The sequence below is a fragment of the Paroedura picta genome, chromosome 4 (assembly GCF_049243985.1).
Source record: "Paroedura picta isolate Pp20150507F chromosome 4, Ppicta_v3.0, whole genome shotgun sequence".
NCBI lineage: Eukaryota > Metazoa > Chordata > Lepidosauria > Squamata > Gekkonidae > Paroedura > Paroedura picta.
Genome location: NC_135372.1, coordinates 96811503 through 96832165, shown reverse-complemented (window position 1 = coordinate 96832165; position 20663 = coordinate 96811503). Strand labels below are relative to the sequence as shown.

At 45.2% G+C, this 20663-nt stretch overlaps 1 protein-coding gene across 12 annotated transcripts in view; it reads right to left on the bottom strand.

Annotated features, from left to right (window-relative positions):
• ANKS1A (ankyrin repeat and sterile alpha motif domain containing 1A) overlaps window positions 1-20663 on the bottom strand; it is a 140784-nt gene that overhangs the window by 69032 nt on the left and 51089 nt on the right. For all 12 annotated transcript variants that reach the window (XM_077334442.1, XM_077334444.1, XM_077334447.1 and 9 more), the window contains 9 exons: window positions 19194-19490; window positions 18148-18223; window positions 16747-16848; window positions 16085-16171; window positions 14265-14455; window positions 6088-6171; window positions 4796-4916; window positions 4078-4118; window positions 1817-1946 (listed from right to left, as the gene is read on the bottom strand). In XM_077334442.1, the coding sequence (XP_077190557.1) occupies window positions 1817-1946; window positions 4078-4118; window positions 4796-4916; window positions 6088-6171; window positions 14265-14455; window positions 16085-16171; window positions 16747-16848; window positions 18148-18223; window positions 19194-19490 (1129 nt within the window). The remainder of the gene's footprint in view (window positions 1-1816; window positions 1947-4077; window positions 4119-4795; window positions 4917-6087; window positions 6172-14264; window positions 14456-16084; window positions 16172-16746; window positions 16849-18147; window positions 18224-19193; window positions 19491-20663) is intronic.

Below are 20663 nucleotides of genomic sequence, written 5' to 3'. Positions count from 1 at the left end.
CTTGGCTCAGCTTATTAGTCCCCATCTTATTGATCACAGCATTAGAGCTATAATATTAATGGAAGTTGGAAGATGGCTGCATCTGGGGACTTCACTAAAGACAGACAGAGCTGGGTACCAACCTACCGATAACACTCAACCCAGTTCTCCAGCTGATCTTATTCAAAGGCCTAACAAAACCATCAGGTCAACCAAAACCAAACAACGCCTACAGGGCCCCCAATCCTCCCTCCCTTGAACCCATCTGACCAACCATGGGCCTGTTAGATTGTTCACTGTTAGAATGTTATTCTCGGATTACTGTTATTACTATTGTTATCTTGATATATTCTATAAATAGATATAGATATACATATAGATATACATAGATATAGATATAGATATAGATATAGATATAATCAGTTTAATGTATTGTTCTGTTATGTTCTATGTGAACCACCTTGAGCCTTATGGGAGGGCGGTATACAAATGTAATAGAAATAAAATAAAAGTAGAATAATATGCCCATAATCACATCTTCTCTAAAAAATGAAATGGTTGTGCTTCTAATCACTTGAACTTCTTAAGGTTATCTGTCAGTGTGATTAAAACAATCTCTCTCTTAGACAACTTTATGGGCTCAACAGACATTGGCCCAAGTGACTCATTTTCTATCTTTTAAAAATGAGGTATCTGCATCAGTAGCTTACCAGTCACAAATGGGCTCATGGCACCAATGATTTCTTGTTACTATCCGAAATGCATTAGTAGATTTCCATAGCAGACTTGTGAAGTTCAGAAAGTACGTGACACAGACATGAGCCTGCAAGCACACTAACTATACAAACACTTGTTATGAGACAGGCACCTGGATTGTTTTGCTAACAGATATGAATTCATTTCCTTCCCTCCAACACTACTGCAAACACTTTATACTCCTGCAAGTCCTTTGCTTCAGTAATGGAAAAGCCAACACAAACCAGAACAACCCAAAGCTAAAATCCAGACTATAGAAAAGGGCTTACTGGTAATACCAAGAAAGAATGATAAGTTCAATTATGCATATGTGCAAATATGCATGAAGAAGAAAGGGATAAAAGAATGTTTTTAATATGTTGCTTCTAACAGCCCTTTGTACAATGATGTTATATACTGAGAGGGTTCTTGCTTTTTGACTATGTGTTCTGGTACAAATCTGCAAGATTTCTTTCATAAATATTTACAGGCAACATGCAAAAATGTCCTGTTCCACAGCAAGTACACAGCAATTAATGAGAGCACTCTATTGACCATAAACAGACTCATTGGGATCATTCCAATTCAACTGCAGTAAAAAAGGATAGGTAATACACAGAGGGCTTCCATCTTATCCAGTGGACAAGATGGAGGGAAGTTGTAGTACATACGTAGTTTACATTGTATTCATTTCTTGTGATTACATTAATATGAAAGAATTTCAAGCTTAGGTGGCATATTATTTTGCTTATAATTTACTGCATTGGTAACATACTCGCACACTTATATTTTACCTTATTACTCTTGCTATAGTTAATATTTTAGCAGTTGTGCAATCAGAGTGTAGACAGCAGCTGACAGTTTATGTTGTTTGTTGGAACACTGTTGTCCCAAAGCCAGCAATGAAACCCAACAAAGGAGCCACTGTTCAAATGAAACAGTGGCTGTGCTTTCCATCTTCTGAAAGCAAAACAGCAGCAAATACAAAAATAGCTTTTGGCAACAAAATCTTGAGACATTTGCAAGCATTTTCACTGTGCTGTATGTTTAAAACTCCAGAAAATATTTCATCTATATAAAAGCTGTACACCCAGGAACGTACCTTTTGAGACTTCTATCAAGTGTGATTCAGGACTTCGTTGTTCCGAATGGCTAGAAGAAAGGTCAGAAGAACTGTGGCAATTCAGTGGCCATTGGCCATCCTGAGAAGGCAGCCCTTTCCGCGGCCAGGCCTGCAAAGAATCTTATATTACTTAAATTTTACTACACTACCGTGACCAGAACAATATCAGCCAATGCTCGGATTCTGTATCTGTGGTTACTTTTTGCAAAACTAAGTTTTATACATCCATTTTATACCATATATTCCTCTTCCAAGAAGATTATACAAGTGGGCTCTGACAAATGGGGTAAGTGAAAGGAAATGGTAAAAGAGGCAAAGACTGGATTACACTATGAACAAGGTCAGGGGAAGAGAAAATAGCTGTGTAAAACACCAAAGCCCTGCCTTCCTTTTTTAAACCTTCAGATGCTTCCTATGTATTTCTAAGTTTTTATTATAGTCATGAAGACATTTTTTTTAAGCAAGATATATTCAGCATGTTATATTCAACAGCAGGTGGCAAATTTCATGTTTGCACACAGAGTCTTCAGATACTCTTCACAGCCTGAGCCATATGAACTGTTTCTTATTAAATGTTACATTTTCTTTCTGGATGGCCCATTACTGACCTCTCTGAATACAATTTACTATAGGAACCTTCAAAATAGCATTATGACGGTTAAGCTCAAAAAATACAGAGAATCTGCGCTTCCTCTTGATCTGAAACAAAAACCAGCCATGGATAGATGCAGACTATTTTCACCAAAAATAAATTTAGAATGCTCCTATACCTTTCTGCATGTTTTACAAAATTGAATAAAGAAGTGCAAGTAAAATGTGTGATGTATTCCCTTTGATTCCTGTAGCTTCTTTGGTTCTTATTGTCTTATTAATACTATATTATAGAATAGCAAACCATATCCATTTATGACATGCTCTTTTCAAACAGATATGGATTCCGGACACAATCACTATTATTTCCTATGACATTTACAATTCAATAGAATTGGGAACTTCAACATTAGCAATGGGCCTGTCAGTAGAAAGGTCTGCATCACTGAATATCAGGCATCTTTACCTTTCTGAAATTGTGAAAAGGGATTTCAGACCAAATGCCAATGCTAGGAAGGGAAGGTCCACATATAGCGAGTTCAGAAGTCAATTCTGGAGGTGACTGTCACATGGATCACTGTGGCCAAGTGTTCTGGGGACAGGTAGGGCGCTAGTAGCCTTGCCTAGTGTAGGTGGAAGAACACCTGGTGGGCTACCCTCATGACCTGCGCCTCTATAGAAAGGGAGGCGTCAAGGATCAATCCCAGATTTCTGGCACAGGGTGCGATGGCACAGGGTGTGGCCAGGATGGGTAAATGTACTTCATGGCTTGCCCCCTTCCTTCCCAGCCACAGGACCACCATCTTGGATTGAATTTCAGATGACTCTGCTTGAGACACCCAACTTTGGCTTCCAAATATCTGGCGAATGGTTCCAGGGGGGAGACTGGGCAGCCGTCCATGAGGAGATAAAGCTGGGTGTTATCTGCTGATGTCAGCCCAGCGCAAAACTCTTGACCAGTGGGGCCAGAGGGTGCATGAAATGCTAAAAAGTGTGGAGGAGAGGACTGCCCCTTGTGGAACAAATGAAGAGCTAAAGGTAAAGGTAAAGGTATCCCCTGTGCAAGCACCGAGTCATGTCTGACCCTTGGGGTGACGCCCTCTAGCGTTTTCATGGCAGACTCAATACGGGGTGGTTTGCCAGTGCCTTCCCCAGTCATGACCGTTTACCCCCCAGCAAGCTGGGTACTCATTTTACCGACCTCGGAAGGATGGAAGGCTGAGTCAACCTTGAGCCGGCTGCTGGGATTGAACTCTCAGCCTCATGGGCAAAGCTTTCAGACGGCTGCCTTACCACTCTGCGCCACAAGAGGCCCTAAGAGCTAGAAACCTCTATTTAAAGTAAATTTATTCTTTTTTTAAAGCTTTATATCGAGTTTTATTCAATACTATTTGAAAACTATAAATATTTCTAACAAGCTCAGGCAATTTCCTTATTACATTTCAAACAAGTACAATTTTTTTACCATTTAAGCCCACTGAGGTACATTAGGTACCATTTGAACAGAGTTGCACATTAGTTTTCTTTAGCATTTGGAAGTACAGAATATAGTTTCCTGTACATATATGTCATAGTTCCTCCCTTTGAAATAACTGATTATATTAATTATATTTACTTATAAATACAAACTGAAAATCAAACAGTTCTACCTGAGGCTGGACACTTCTGACAGCACCTGAAGATGATTCGCCTAAGAATTTAAAAGATATAAATATTAAATGTTGATTTTCACTGACTGTTATAGTTGAGGTGGGTGGGCAGCATGTTTGGGAGATTTATTTAGTTACAAAATTTATACACTGTCCTCCTGACCTCATCAGGGCCACTAAGGCAGCTAGCAGATTAAAAACTATGCATAGTGAGAACACATCTTTAAAACAAAACAAAAGTCAAACAAAAACATATCATTCAGATGGTTAAAATCAATATTGCATTTAGCTACAGACAGTAGAATTCTAGGTAGTTATAAACTTAGATAAAAGCTACAAAAGAAGTGGGTATTAGGGGGCTTCTGTGGATCAGGGGAATTTCGTATTAATCACAAAGGTAATTAATTGTCACCAGTGGGCCAAGAGGATATTTGTTTTTAATCTGTTTTTCCCCTTTTTGTTTTTATTTTTTCCAGCTGGCTTTGATACTTGAGAGCTAGTTGATTCAGGCAGCAACATGGGGGCTTGCAGCATGGAAGCTACTTTGGCCAAAATTGAGAATCTACACTATTAGGTTTTGCACACATTTCCCCCCCTATAGAAAATCAAATTAATAGGCAGTTAAGAGTGTCAAATGAGAAATTGAGATACCTTGGTCCCAATCCCTGCTCAGCAACAAAGATGACTAAGTGAAACATCATTGACATAGTTTTCTTACCTTTTGTTTTTTTATCCACAACAACATGCTTCTTTGTCTCTGCTGTTCGCAGCAGCTCATAGGGATGCTCTTCCTCTTCATCTGCTGTGCTTCCCCTGCTCTTCCTCTTAGTGACCAAACCCTGACCAGAAAAATAGCACACTACAGTTCCCAAGCAGACACAGGTAGTAATCAAAAGATACCGGAGCCATGTCCTTCCGTCAAGTTTGCTATGGGACATGCTTTAGAGATGAATGCCTCATGATTCTAGAGACATAGGAATGAGAAATAAAACATAATGCCTTTATCCCAAATAGACAAAGCCCTCCACTCTCACTTGGAAGCACCAAAAATATGCTGAGTTCTTATATAAGGCCTCAGAAGGAAAACTTCTAGCGTTTTCTGGGTTTGAGCACTGATGCTACAGGATTAGTGTTACCAAGCAGAATTAGGTGCTTTCTCAGTGTTTACAGCACATTTTCTGTGGCCATTGGAAGGTAGCCCCAGAATGATAGGTTTCCAATATAAACCAAATGTGCCAACTTATTTTCTTCTTAGAGTGACAATGAAGGCTACATATTTGTTTATATACCGGCAGCAGACATTAATTGTCAGAGGAAGTTATACAGTATCTAGAACTTGATGCTTCTACTTTTCAGGGTATAAATGTAAACTTTTTGGGCTCGAACAGAAAGATCTTTGATCATATCTCAAGGTACTTTCTATGACTTTAAAAGCATCCATAGAGATTACAGATTTCGATTGGGGCTGCTATTGCACTTCAGTAGTGTTCTCCCACCCAGCTATACACTGTCTCCTGGACAAAAATTGACCCCTCCAGTAAAATAGACAGCTCTCATTTCCTCCTGCTGGGGCTGTAAAATTGTTTGGTGTGTGTTTTACTCATGGTACAACGCAGGGGTATTAAACTCACTGTACCATGGACATACAAAATCAGGAGTCCCTGCAGTTATTTTAAGAAAAATCAAAGTCACTGGGAGATCTAGTCACAGAATGGCTAGAATGGAACAAGAGAAAGGATCCAACTAAAGAAGGGACCTGGAATGACTCTAAACAGTACTATAATCAAAGTGGCCAAACATACATATGAGCTACAAAAGAAATTCCAAACACAGAATATAAAGAGTGCTGATGTATTGAACACAAGGGTTGTGGAGTTAGCAGAAAATGATTTTAGTTTGATCATCCTCACATGCAAAATAAGAGATTCCTTTCTTCTAAAAATACTAAAATCAGTGTTTTAAGACACTTCTCTTTATAATAAATCCTTAAGAGAAAAACGACCCTCTTACCTTAGAAGAGGCACTCAGCTTCTTCTCTTCAAGCTCCTCCTCTTCATCAGGGGGAGGCTTGGCAGGAGGGGGTGGCCGCTCTCTCTAGAGCAGAGAACATCCATGTCAGTACTTTAATGTCATATTTTAAACTCAAAAATCTTGGGATTTTTTTGGGGGGTGGGGAGCTTGAAAGAGATATTTACTGCATACAACTTTGAGAGAGCATGTATGTATGATGTCACAGAAGACTTGGCATCTTTCCTACACTGAGTCGTCTGATCTACCACTTCAATAATTAGAAGGGTCAGCTCATTCCTGAGTTGCTGATTATGGCTACAGCATTAATGTTTGAGAATACTGTAGTACAAGACATTATATAGGTACATAAACAATGGGTTTTACTCAATATACTGCTCCTTCTGTGTGAAGAAGTTTCTACCAATTCCTCCCTCTGGCTGCAGAACCCCACTCTGACTCTAGGAATAAAATTTCAGGGGGTGGGACTCAGTGGATTGCAGTAGGTGATTAATCTTGTTCCACAAACTTTGTTTGACTCGTTGAAATTGTGGGATACAAGCCAATAATTTACAGAACTCTTTATCTAGCCAGCCTCATTAATGTATTGTCAGGTGCATACTACTAGACATATACACACTCTAAGTAGGAGTGCCAATGTCAAAACTAATCCTGGAACCCACAAGACTTCAGGTAGAGACAGATTACCACTTTCAAAGTGAGGGGACAACAGGTAAACCAACTGTCGGGGACCCGCTTGCTAACTGAAAAACCAGGGTGCCCCTTTGAAGAAAACGTCACGCCAGGCCTGGTGAACGATACAACAGGAACAAGCTTTATTTCAGCAACGTGGAGTCCGCTGGTATGGAGTAAGAGCTTCCACCGAACTCCAGGTGGAAGCTCCCTTTTATACAAAACCCACCTCCTTAGGCTGTATTGCCCCACCCAGTACTTGCGGAGGGAACATGCTGATACAATCATGACTCATGCACATATGCGAGGTTTTCCGGGGTTCCTGATGGCCCATTTTCCTGGAACAAAGGGCCATCTTCGGGCCCTTGTCAAAAGGTGGAGGGGGACATTGAGGTTCTTTAGCGGCCATTGCCACCTCAACGATCGGGTGGGGCGCCCAGCTGCCGGCTTGCCTATGATCACCATGCCCTACCTCCGTGATCGCGGGCGCCTCTGATGGCGGGGTTCGGTCCGGTTCCCCAGCCACCAAGGACCGAACCACGACATTCTGCCCCCCCAAAGGTCCATTCTCCAACCCCCCGGGACGGCCAGGATACCGCTTGTGGAAACGTTCAGTGAGTCGGGGCGCAAGGACGTCCGCTGCCCAGACCCATTCCCGGTCCCCCAAAGCGAAGTCCTTCCATTCCACGAGGTACTGCAACTTCCCCCTGTGGAGTCTAGAGTCCAGGATATCCGCCACCTCGTGGTGCTCCCCCCCCGGCAGGACCTCGGGCGCTGGCGGGGAAAACACGGGGTGCCAAACGTCACCGTCCGGAGTTTTTTTTAGAAGGCTCACGTGAAAGACGGGATGGATGTGCCGGAGGTTCTTGGGGAGCTTGAGCTTGACCGAAACTTCGTTGATCGGGGCCAAGACCTCGAAAGGCCCCAAAAACCGAGGGCCTAGCTTCTTGCTGGGCAAATTCAACCGTAGGTTCCGGGTGGAAAGGTAAACTCGATCCCCCGGTCGGATCTCTTCAGCTGGTCGTCTCTTCCGGTCGGCGTCCTCTTTCTGCGCTGCCTTGACTTTGTGGAGCTGCTCCTGCAGCGACTTCCAGCAGCTCCCGGCACGCTTCCCCCACTCGCGAAGGTCGGCCGATTCCCGGGCGGGGACCTCTCCAAGCTCCGGGAAGTGTCTCAGGTCTGTCCCGTAGACGACGGCAAAAGGCGACATCTCCGTGCTGCTGTGGTCTGCGTTGTTGTACGCGAACTCGGCCAGGGGGAGCAGGGGCACCCAGGTGTCTTGATGATAGGAACCGAAACACCGCAAGTACTGCTCCAGTACTTGATTAACCCGCTCGGTCTGCCCGTCCGTCTGGGGGTGGTAAGCGGAGCTCAGCCCTTGCTCGATGTCTAACAGGCGCAGGAAAGCTTGCCAAAACCGGGACACGAATTGTGAGCCCCGATCGGAAATCACCTTGTCCGGCAGCCCGTGCAGTCGGAACACGTGATCCAGGAACATCCGAGCCAACTGTGAGGCACTGGGGACACTGGCGCAAGGAATGAAATGGGCCTGTTTGGAAAATAGATCTACCACCACCCAGATCACCGTTTTCCCCTTGCTGGGAGGCAAGTCTGTTATAAAGTCCATGGAGATCACTGACCACGGCCGGGTCGGGACCTCGAGCGGGTGCAGCAGACCTTTCGGCTTGCCAACCCCCGGCTTGCAGGTCAGGCAGACAGGGTAACCACTGACGTAAGCTTTTGTGTCCCGCCGCAGACTGGGCCACCAAAACCGCCGCCGGGCCAACTTCCAGGATTTTACGAAACCGAAGTGCCCGGCGGTCTTAGCATCGTGGCAGAGGCTGAGGGCTTCCCGTCGTAGCCCTTCCGGGACGTAGACAGCCTCCCCCCTCCGCCAGAGACCGGAGTCCAAAATCAAAGAGTCCCGGAGCTCAGCCAGCTCCTCGTCTGTCCCGTAGGCTGCCACTAGGCGGTCTCGGAGCGGGGCGGTCGCCGGGTCGGGCTCCCATTCCTCCCTGGCCCGACGCCTAGTGACGACCCCCCGTCCCAGCTGCTCCTCACCAAACACGGACCTGGTGCAGGGAGCGTACCCCTCCCCATAATGCGGCAGACGGGAGAGGGCGTCCGCGAGGAAATTCTCTTTGCCGGGGATGTGACCAAGCTTGAAATTGTACCGCGAAAAGAACTCCGCCCACCTCATCTGTTTGGCGTTCAGGGATCGCGGTTGCCGGAGCGCCTCCAGATTCTTGTGATCTGTCCAGACCTCGAACGGCTCCTCTGTTTCCTCCAGCCAATGCCGCCATTCGGTGAGGGCGAACTTAATCGCAAACGCCTCCTTCTCCCAGGTAGACCAGTTCCGCTCCGTTTCGGCGAATTTTCGTGAGAGGTAGGCCGCCGGCCTCAGCTGTCCCGCCTTGTCTCGCTGCAGGAGAACCGCCCCGGCTGCTGCGTCGCTGGCGTCGACTTGTACCACCATCGGCTGGGTTGGGTCGACGTGCAGTAGCGTGGGCTCAGACGCGAAAGCTTGCTTGAGGGCCAGGAACGCTGCCTCCGATTTCTCATTCCAGCCGAGCGCTGCGCTGGGCCGCGTGGCGCGAGGACCTCTCCCCTTGGTACCTAGCAAGTCCGTGAGGGGAGCCACTACGGAGGAGTATCTGGGGATGAAGCCTCTAAAAAAGTTAGCAAACCCCAGGAAGCTTTGTAGCTGTTTCCGGGTGCGGGGCCTTTCCCAGGCCAGCACCGCCTGCACCTTCTCGGGGTCCATAGCTATGCCCTGGGCTGAGATGCGGTAGCCCAAATAGTCCAGGGAGGGACGGTGGAATTCGCACTTAGCCAGCTTCACGTATAGGTGGTTTGCCAGCAGGCGCTTTAACACCTCCCTCACCAGGGTCACGTGCTCTTGGGGATCTTGGCTGTAGATCAGGACGTCATCCAAATAAACAACCACCCCCTGAAACAGAAGGTCCTGCAACACCTCATTAATTAGACTCATGAAAACCCCAGGTGCCCCGCTTAAACCGAACGGCATCACTTTAAATTCGAATTGTCCCAATTGACAGTTAAACGCTGTTTTCCACTCATCCCCCTCCCGGATGCGTACCCGGTAGTACGCCTCCCTTAGGTCCAGCTTAGTGAACAGAGTCCCTTTGCCCAGCCGGGCCAGCAAATCCGGGATCAGCGGGAGGGGGTAAGCGTTCCCCGCTGCGATGGCGTTGAGGCCCCGGTAGTCCTGGCACAGCCGTCGGGACCCATCCTTTTTCCGGACGAACAAGACTGGAGCTCCCATGGGACTGGAAGCGGGCCGGATGAAACCTCGGGCCAGATTTTTACCCAAAAACTCCCGGAGGTCCTTGAGCTCACCCTCACTCATCTTGTAGATGCGCCCTTTGGGTAGTACCGCCCCCTCTGGGATGTTGATAGCGCAGTCCGTGCGGCGGTGTGGGGGTAGCTCGTCCACTTCCCGCTCGCTGAAAACGGCTGCGAGGTCTCGGTACTCTGGCGGGACCTCGGGCTCTGGTATCTCCTGCTGCGCCGCCGCCGCTCCCCTGGGACGCGCCGCCGTCCTCTTGTGGCTGGAATTCTCGTGGGGGACCCGATGCCGTGCACCCACCGTCAAGTCGAACTTCAGGGTCCCCGCCCGCCAGTCCACCACGGGGTTGTGTTCCTTCAGCCAATCCAGGCCCAACACCGCCCGATATCCCGCTACGGGGACCTGGATCAGCCACCGCAGCTCTTGGTGGTCCCCTATGTGGATGGCGATAGGACCCACCTCCTCCCCGAAAGGTCCCCCCTGAATCGGGCTGCCGTCCATCTGGACGAAAACCAGGGGAACCTTCCGAATGCGCTTCGGTAGCCCCAAAGCCCGGGCTATCTGGGGGTGGACCATGCTGTGGTCGCATCCAGAGTCCAAAAGAGCCTCCCCCACCCAACTTAGTCCGTTCTCCGGGTTCCGGAGCTCTAAAATTACCACGTTCGGAGGTCGCGCCTCATGCTGTAGGGGTTTTCCCTCGCACCGCGGGACCTGCTGCCCGGCGCCGTCTACAGCAGGTCCTGGCCGTTTCCCGTCGCCTGGGCGCTTCCCGGTTCGTTGCGGAGGTCCTCCGCCCGGCGTGCCTGCTGGGGGCGTGTCGCACCTCCCCCCTGGGAGAGCCCGCGGTCCTCCCCCCCTTGCCGTTGGCATGCTGCTGCGAAATGTCCTGACCCCCCGCATTTCAGGCACAGACCTTCCCGGCGTCTCCTTTCCCGCTCGGGGTTCGGGGGTCGTTTGGGGCGAGAGTTGTCGGGGCCCGGTCTCGGCGCCTCGGCTGACCCGCCTTTGGCCTCCCGGGGGGGTGCGGCGGCCCAACCCAGGCTGGCTTCCAGCTTGGCGACCACAAAACACCACCCCTCCAGTGTAGACAGATCTTCTTCCGTCCCCTTGATCACGGCCCATTCCCTAAGCTTCGGGTTAAGGCCCTCCCGGAAGTACTCGATTTGGGTCTCCTCGTTCCAGGAGAACACCTTGCCTGCTTCCCTCCGGAAAATGTCTATATAGTCCATAACCCCCCTAGTACCCTGTCGAAGTCCCTTGATCCGACTCTTTGCCTTGTCCTCAGCCTGGGGGTCCTGGAATCGTCGGCGGAGCGCGACCACGAAGTCCTGCAGGTCCCGAGTTGCCGGGTCGCCGCGCTCGGCCAACCCTAGGTACCACTGACCCGCCTTGCCCTGGAGACACGAGGCCACCCCCCAGACCAAGTCCTCGGAGTCCTCATACCGGTCTCCATACCTCCGGGCATGCGTCAGCGCGTGGAGGAGGAACTGCGGGAGGTCGTCCGGCGTCCCGTCGAAACGCGCCTTAAGCTCTGGGGGGGAACGTTTTGGAGAGTAGTCCGACCCCCTCCGGATCCGGGATTCTCGGCATCCGCCGTCTCGTCCTGCTCCGCTCCACCGGCTACCAACTTGCCCAACGACGCCGTGCCGCTCCCTGCCTTGCACGTCGCTCCTGCGTTGGTCCGGCTCTCGCCGCCCCGTCGGCTCACCCGCTCCCCCGAGATCCTCTGCTGTCTCGCCTCTCCGCTGGCCGTCTCGCCTACTCGGGACTGAAAACTGCTCCGGGTCGGGGTCCGGGGCCCGCTCACCAGTGCCGGGCTCGTCCTCGTCGCTGGAGACGTCCTCACTCGACGCGATCCCCTCCGCCGTTGTATTACCAGTCCCTCCGGGCCCGGCCCGAGCTTGCTCACGGGCTTCAGCTGCCTGCAAGCGCCTGGCCAAGTCCGCCATGGCCCGCCGCAGGTCCTCTAGGGATTCCTCAGGTCCTACCGGGCGAAGCGCCTGCCTCAGCTGGGTGTCCCAGGTTGGGGCCAACCCCCCAGACCTCGGCGCGCTCCCCGCCGTGCTTGGGAACCCCATGGCCCGGCGCCTTCCCTTGGCCGCCACTGCCGAGGGTCTCGGGGTCCCGGACAGCTGCTCCTGGCCCCCCGATTTTCGGAGGAAATCTCCCGGGGACATTAAACTCATGTTCCCGGGGTTCGTGGGGGTCGAGACCGCCCCGTTGCTTGAAAACGCCATCTCTGGATCCGTCCCGATAAGCGCTCGGATGCGATGCCGACCCTGGAGTTCGGTGGGAAGCTCTTACGATGTCGGGGACCCGCTTGCTAACTGAAAAACCAGGGTGCCCCTTTGAAGAAAACGTCACGCCAGGCCTGGTGAACGATACAACAGGAACAAGCTTTATTTCAGCAACGTGGAGTCCGCTGGTATGGAGTAAGAGCTTCCACCGAACTCCAGGTGGAAGCTCCCTTTTATACAAAACCCACCTCCTTAGGCTGTATTGCCCCACCCAGTACTTGCGGAGGGAACATGCTGATACAATCATGACTCATGCACATATGCGAGGTTTTCCGGGGTTCCTGATGGCCCATTTTCCTGGAACAAAGGGCCATCTCCGGGCCCTTGTCAAAAGGTGGAGGGGGACATTGAGGTTCTTTAGCGGCCATTGCCACCTCAACGATCGGGTGGGGCGCCCAGCTGCCGGCTTGCCTATGATCACCATGCCCTACCTCCGTGATCGCGGGCGCCTCTGATGGCGGGGTTCGGTCCGGTTCCCCAGCCACCAAGGACCGAACCACGACACCAACCAAACACATAATATATCATTACCATCTCTGTCCTAAAACAGCTGACAAGCAAGTTCTTAATTCTTGCCAGATGTCATTTTCTTTCCTGCCCATAAGCATTTTTTGTAATGAAGCTATTCAGCCAGAAGTCTACAAGCCAAGGAAGAATGATTTAAGGCCACTGTTTATCTCAGGGGTAGTCAAACTGCGGCCCTCCAGATGTCCATGGACTACAATTCCCAGGAGCCCTTGCCAGCATTCGCTGGCGAATGCTGGCAAGGGCTCCTGGGAATTGTAGTCCATGGACATCTGGAGGGCCGCAGTTTGACTACCTCTGGTTTATCTGTTTCACAATAGATATTACTAGATCCAGCACATGCAGATAACTTATATGCAAGACAGACTGCATTCATTGAATCATAGGCTATAAAACTGTTCCAAAAAGTCTATAAGCTCCCCCTACTGGTTTACATCTAAAAGTCCCATGAAGACTGATTACCTTCATTGAACTAATATTGCACTCTTATTACAGTGGCAGAAAAGCATAATTTTATGACGATCACACACAATAACTACAATACTTTGTTTTCTGATGGAGAAAAGTCAGGTGAAAATAATTTGCGAGGGATATGCTCTCCACAAGTCCCTTTCTTTGTAATCAAGTTAAAAACCTGAGCTTAGTAATAGCAAAAAGATTCATTCTATGGTGAAATATAACCCTTAGAATTTCACAAAAATCCTGATAGACATTACGTCCTGAACTTATACTGCTCATACATTTTAGAGTACATAACACATGCAGCAGGAATGGTTCTTCATTACCTAATAACCAAAGCCTTTTGCAGTTATTTCATATTACAGTAAAAGCTGTCTTTTGGCTCCCATGAGGAATGGGGTGGGGTGGGGGTTGTCAGTTAATAAGTGCACTGCATACTCAAGGTTATTGCTCTGTCCTGCCCCCTACCTGGAAGAATCCACAGTGCCCATATCCCAGGGGCGGAGTATAAATTAAAAAATAAATCAACAAACATACATCTGAAGTAGGCTGAGGGGAGGGACCAGAAGATGGCATCAGTGGGCAGCAGATTCTGACAGAAGCTCAGCAAGAACTGAAAGCATCAGGTTGTCTGACTAGAGAGGTCAGAATAGAGAATGCCTGAAGAAGCAGAAGTATGGTGGGTGGCTGAGGAGAAGGAGCTTGCCCTCTGGGCAATTATGGCAAACTAACTGAGGTTTCTGGATAACCGAGTGCTGGATAGCTTTTATTGTACTATCAAACTGTGTGGCTAGGTTATCAACTTACTGCAAGTGTGGAGAGTGCACAGGCCTGGAGATATATCCCAGACTATTTTCCATAAAAAGGAAACAGACAACACACATCAGGCTACATACAGGCCTCATTCCTGTCCCTTTAACACTGGTCGTCTCCACTTCCCTATTCACTGAGTCTCTGTCTGATGATCTTCCACTGGCCAGGCTGTCCAAAGAGTGACAGGACGTGGCATTGTATAGAACTTCATATGGACACTCTTCTTGTTTTCCATTAAAATCTTCAATCAGTTCTGTTATTTTTTCCACATTTCCTGGGGAGAAGGAACACCATGTTACCAATTATAACCATTTAGTTCTGCTCTGCCAAAGGTAGTCAGGCAAATCCACAGGGTATAAATAATTGCCTGTAGGTAAATATTTTTGGAAATTTTGAAGCCACAGGGGATGAAAATGAGATTGCATGCTATCAATCATTAGCAAAAGGTAATGCTAGAGACAGAGCTTTGCCACTTTTCCTTTCTTCCAGTGTATTCCAGCAAGCCCAGAAAAGTAAACACCAAAAACTGGGGGACAACAGAAACTACACTATACATGCAGCTATAGTGAATAATGTAAGTAGACAAAACTACAATGGAATCTCTACATCAACGGAAGTACTGATAACAAAAGAGATTATTATTATCATTTCATCAGAGTGGGCAAGTATCGTTGTTGATTCACAGTTTCCAATGCAGTTCCTTCAACAGTACTCAATGCTGTCCCTCATATATGCTAATACCTAGAGGAAGAGTTTCAGAGGTCATGGCAGGAGATGGGAAAGTTTAAATTTGAATCCTAATGTGTTTTTTGGATGTGAAGTAATTCAAAAGTTCACTTATTGTTGAATATTCATATTGATAGTCCATGGAAAAGAAGAAAAGCTGCCCTTTCGCAAACATATTTTTTAATGTTGCATTATCCTAGATGTAACCATCCATGCATTTGTATGTCTGTTTGGAAATTCTCACAGTATCTCCAGAATGAGCAACAGAAGGAATCTTAGGAACAATGGCAGCAGAGGCACAGAAAACACGAGGAAAATGGAACAACCAAATGGTAAGAAAAAATAACGTTAAATTTTTAAAATACTGAGGAGGAGAGGAAGAGCTAGAGAAAAGCTAGAAAATGCATCTATAGGCAATTATATGGATAAATATAATGGGCTGGATCTAGTCCATTTTTTCACTCAGTCACATCGAATTCCATTAGTTCTCCAACGAAGATATCTTGTCCATGTAGGTCCCATATTCCCCAGCATAACTTATTTGGGGATCCTTTCTTCCCTTTTTACCAGTAGAAAAGTGGTTTGATTTAACCATTCTGATGTTGCTTCAGATACATATCAGCTACTCCCTCAATATGAAGCATCAAAACTCAACTATTGCCCACTGATATCCAGTGCAGAGAATACCATCAACAAACTGGGTTCCATACATAGGCAATAACATCTATATGCAGCTTACTAATGATATCATAACACTCTATTCCTCTTTCCTCCCACTGGAGAGAAGGTACTCTTTGATTTTTAATATATACTGGGTTTTAATGTTAATGGTTTTAATTTTTGCTTTACTGTTTTAACATGTTGTAAGCTGCCCTGAACCATCAGGAAAGGGCAGCATAAAAATCTGAAAAATAAATAAACTTTAAAGTAAGACTTGGGGGTGTTTCTTTCAACTATTTAACAAGTATTAGTGATGGATAGTAACATAATATCAATCCTTAGAGGATGAAGAGTGGCCTCAAAATACATGCAATAAAAATTAACAGTAGTTTTACTTACAGTGCTTTAGCAAATTCTGCATCAAGTTACATTAAAAAGTATTTTGTGTTATTATGAATGGGCCATTCCTCTTATGCCCATTATCAATGGATAAGATTTTGCTTCACAAATTTCCTACCTTGGGGTACCCGAACTGAAGCTTCAGTAGAAATAATTGATGCTATCTTTTCTTCTGCTTTTGTTGTGTTCTTCCCAGTTGTACATTCTGAACAACAGAAGAAAGCATTAGAAACATGCAACAGCAATAACATGCAGAAATATTAAATACATGCATGTTAGATATGGATGCCACAAATCTGACAACTGTCAAACAGCATACAATTTGTGTCATCCAAAATATGCAGAATAGCATTATTTTTTCTTTGCAGTAGAAAATACTTTCGCAGTGTTATAAGAGCAGTTTATAATATATATTATACCCATCTTGAACACTCACATTGAAAGAAATGTGATATAAATAATCAATTTGTGTACACACTAGAAAACTGTACAAACTAGAACAAAATTGGAATTCAGTGGTACCTTTAATAGCAACAAAAGTTTTATTCAAGATACAAAATTTTCATGTGCACTATCTGAGGAAGTGTGCATGCACATGAAAGCTTATACCCTTGAAAAAATATTTGTTGGTCTTAAAGGTGCCACTGGACTCAAACTTGTTCTCCTACTTCTGACCAACACAGCAACCCACCTGAAACAGTTATACAACGTTCCTTAGAAATTACTTTTATTTATTTTGTTAACATTAAATGCCCCCCATCTACTTTTCACATTCTTTACCTTCAATGAGTGCTGCTATTTGTTGACTTTTCTGAGAAGGAAGTTCCCTCACAATTTCCAAAGCTGTCATACCTCTGTTATCCTTTATATTCACATCAATGCCTTAGAAACACACAGAACAATCAGACATTTATTTTTATATAAATTTGGTCGTACAATCTATCATGCAGAGACCATAACAATGGTGAGCCAAAAATTTAAAGGGACATGCCTGCATAGACATCCAGGAAGACGAGTGCTAAGGACGCAAAGTTTTCTGTCAACTTGACAGAAATGCTGATTTTATGAAAGGCAGATTGTGAGTGGGTGGGCAGTAAGGGATGTGCCAGTGTTTGTCTCTTGTGGCCCTTCCTTGCATACTCAGGGAACTGCTAATTGCTGCTGTGGGATGGTAGGTGAATTTCCTCCAGGCCAGGCTGGATTATGGAGATTTCTGGTGGTGGTAGGGATTATTAGGGCATGAAATTGGGGTCATTGTGGGTAGGCAGGTAGTTCTGAGTTCCTCCATTGTCCAGGGGGTTGGACTAAATGATTCTGGAGGTCACTTCCAATTCTATGATTCTTATGTTCTTTAAAGATTGAGATCCTTCTCTCCCACTGCATGGGAATTTCCCTCTCCCTTCCATGGTTTGGTTAAACTACAGTTAGTATAATTGTAGGTGTAACATTAAAAAATGGTTAAGGCTAACCAGGATTAACTCAAAACTATGATATCGCATAATTTGCAGACAATGGTAATTCTAGTTAGCTTTAACTATAACTAAGAGCCCATGCAAACACAGTGCTAAGGGTTAAAGCAACTATGGCAGTGGATATTTGAAGCACACATGGACAGAGCTCCAAAATGTGACTGGGAGCATCATAACTGCATCTAAACTGGGAAACGGCAACTTGAGGTTCAATTGTTCATCTTTAAGATGCCATAGTAATTATTTTTGTTGATTTTGCTATATCATTTTAATACCATTCAATCTCTGAAATAAATAAACAGATAATCATGTCCTATCACAGGATCTTTCAGCCTGCTGAAAACATCTTTTTACTTATTTTACCTACATGCAATGTTTGGAAAAGGCTATTGACAGGTACTGGAAGGCATTCTCTAATTAATCAGCCTTTGTTCTTCAGATTATTTTGGGGGAAGCACAAGATTTCTCAATTACAATGTTTTTAACATTATTGCATTTTTATATTGAAACCACATGAAGCTTTGGAATGGAGTAGAAATCGAAACAAAAGATATAGTAACTATGACCTTACTCCACAGTAATTCCTAGCTACTCAGTGTTTATCTTGCTCATTCTGAAAAACTATATTTAGAAAGCTGGAAAGTTGCACAAAATTGCTACCTCACTATTGTCAAGATTGTAAAATTGAACACTTTCCTAGAGATATCCTCACCTGCAGCTAGCAGTATCTGTACCACATCTGTTTTGCCAAACAAAGCAGCTTCGTGCAAAGCACTGCCTTTTTCTGTCTGTAGATGAAATAGCACACCGCCAAGTTGTAAATATGACCAGAGAACACTGAAAGCAATGCTTGCACATGCAATTAACATCAACTGACAAGCAGAAGACACATGCTGTAGTTAATCCACAATCGTAAAAAAAAAATCCTTAAGGTCCTTTTACCAGGAATGAAATGCTAATGTTCTGAGGCAGCTTCTTTAAACTAAGGAGCAATCACTCTGAATCACACCAAGCAGAAAACATCTCTAACCTGACTCAGGAACCTTGAATCTCCCTCTGATAAAGGACAAGATGAACTTGCCTTTTTTAGCAGAAAGGACTGGAAAAGTTTAGCTGAAAATAGAATGGTCTGTATGTATTTACTACAGGGAGATGATTGTTTGAGAGGTCACATAAAACTGCTCGTCTATTAAAATTCAGATTTGTAAGAAAATTGTGGTCACTGTGAAATCATCAGAAATAAAATAAAAGGGAAAGTGCTTATCATGTCAATTATTGTTGCGGGCTAGGGGTTAATTATAACTATATGATAGCAGAGGCAGACAAATGTTCAACATACATTTGGAACATTTATATCCCACCTTTCTGCCTATATTAATACAAATGCTGAAATGCACTACTTACAACTTAGCTAAACCAGATCTATACATGATCAATTCTGTATGAATATTAAATGTACATGTTCAAATATAGAAGTTTTACACATAGGATTCTATACAGTTTTAAACAAGATAACTATGGTTCTGAAAAATGACAGCACCAAAAAATAGCAGTGCCCATTACAAATGCCATTATAAACCCTGTAATGAAAGTTGACAAGACATAGAATGGTCTGGGGCCACAGACACTGCTGTTCTTGAGAGACTCCCAAAGAAAAGTTCTGATTAAACTTCATCTACTCTGGCTTTTCTCCAAAGAGAGTTAAGGCCAATATCCAACATATTTATTCAACATTATCATCAAAAGGAAACAAGATACCTGATAATTGCTATCCATGCCAGCATCCAGAAGAACACATACAACGGTTTTATGGCCATTCCTAGCTGCCAGATGTAAGGGGGTGTGTTTCTTAGTATTGCAACTTAGAAGATTGGGATGAGCATTGAGCAACATCTTCACAACCTCCAATCTCCCATAGAGTGCAGCCAAATCAAGAGGAGTCTCGAACTTGTTATTGCGCATGGTAGGGTCTGTCAACTCCTCCAGGAGAACCTTCACCACCTCAGTATGACCATACTGAGCTGCACAATGCAGAGCCGTCTCATTGTCGTTATTCTGAGATTATACAAGTACAAAAACATTAAGATTTTGATAATGAGGCTGCACTATTCTCACTTACACAACTCAATGATAACTGCAACCCAAAATTCTATTGAAACACTGCCACTCATGACAACATTGAAAGAAATCACAGTAAGTATTTAAATCTTGGAATCTTAATCCAATAAAGATACTGATATCTGTCAAAGCACAAATGAAAATGGGCATACAAATAACTGAATATTTCACTTTGATTCATATTTGGGCATACAAGTAACTGGATATTTCACTTTGCTGTATAAGTGTTATGCTTGGATGATTCCAGTTTAAGTTGTAAACCCATCCAATCACTGTCCTAAGCAATACTGCAATGGCTGTTTCTTTTCTTGTTATAGTTTCTTGTCAGGAGACAGACTATTTTCAAACAGTCACTTCCATGACAGTCTGCTTTTAAAAAATACCAACAGAAATTTAAAAGCAGCTTGGGACATGATATAGGGGTGGGAGAGCAATAAAACAGGAGAAGCCCTTAGGTTAAAGGTTATGCAGTTCTTCAGATCCTGACTAGTATTTATATATCCTATTGAAATACAATATTGATAACTTTTAATACATGAGCTCTGGCTCACATGCACCAGAAAATTTCCACTTGTGAAAGAGATTTCAGTCAACCAAGTATAGTTTTCTGACCTCATCTCTCTTACTACAATTCCCTTCCTCATGCGACTCCTGGGGTGCTGGAGACCTCCCAAGAACAACACAAAGGGGGAATTTCTGTCTGCAGAAATTCTCCACTGATCCAATACTTGTAAAATATTAGCTTTTGCAAGCAAGAGTCTACTTCAATAAATTATGCTCCAATTTGGCAGTTGCACAAATATTAGTATTCTGAAGACAGTTGTGCATATTTAACAGGAGCTGGTGCTTTGTGTGGGAATAGTTACAATATAGGGCATCCTGAGTGGCTTAATCTTCTGAGACATGCTTTGCTCTAACCATAAATCATGCCTGCAGACATATTAAGTGCATGAGAAAATTGGGTGACAGGGAAATATATATGGAAATTTAAAGTAGCATGGAGGAAACAACGAGGAAAATAGTGGAAACAACAACATGCAAGCACAAATAACATTTGAAAAAATGGGAAAATGTTACTATTCTAGGATGAATTACAAATCAACAGTCCAA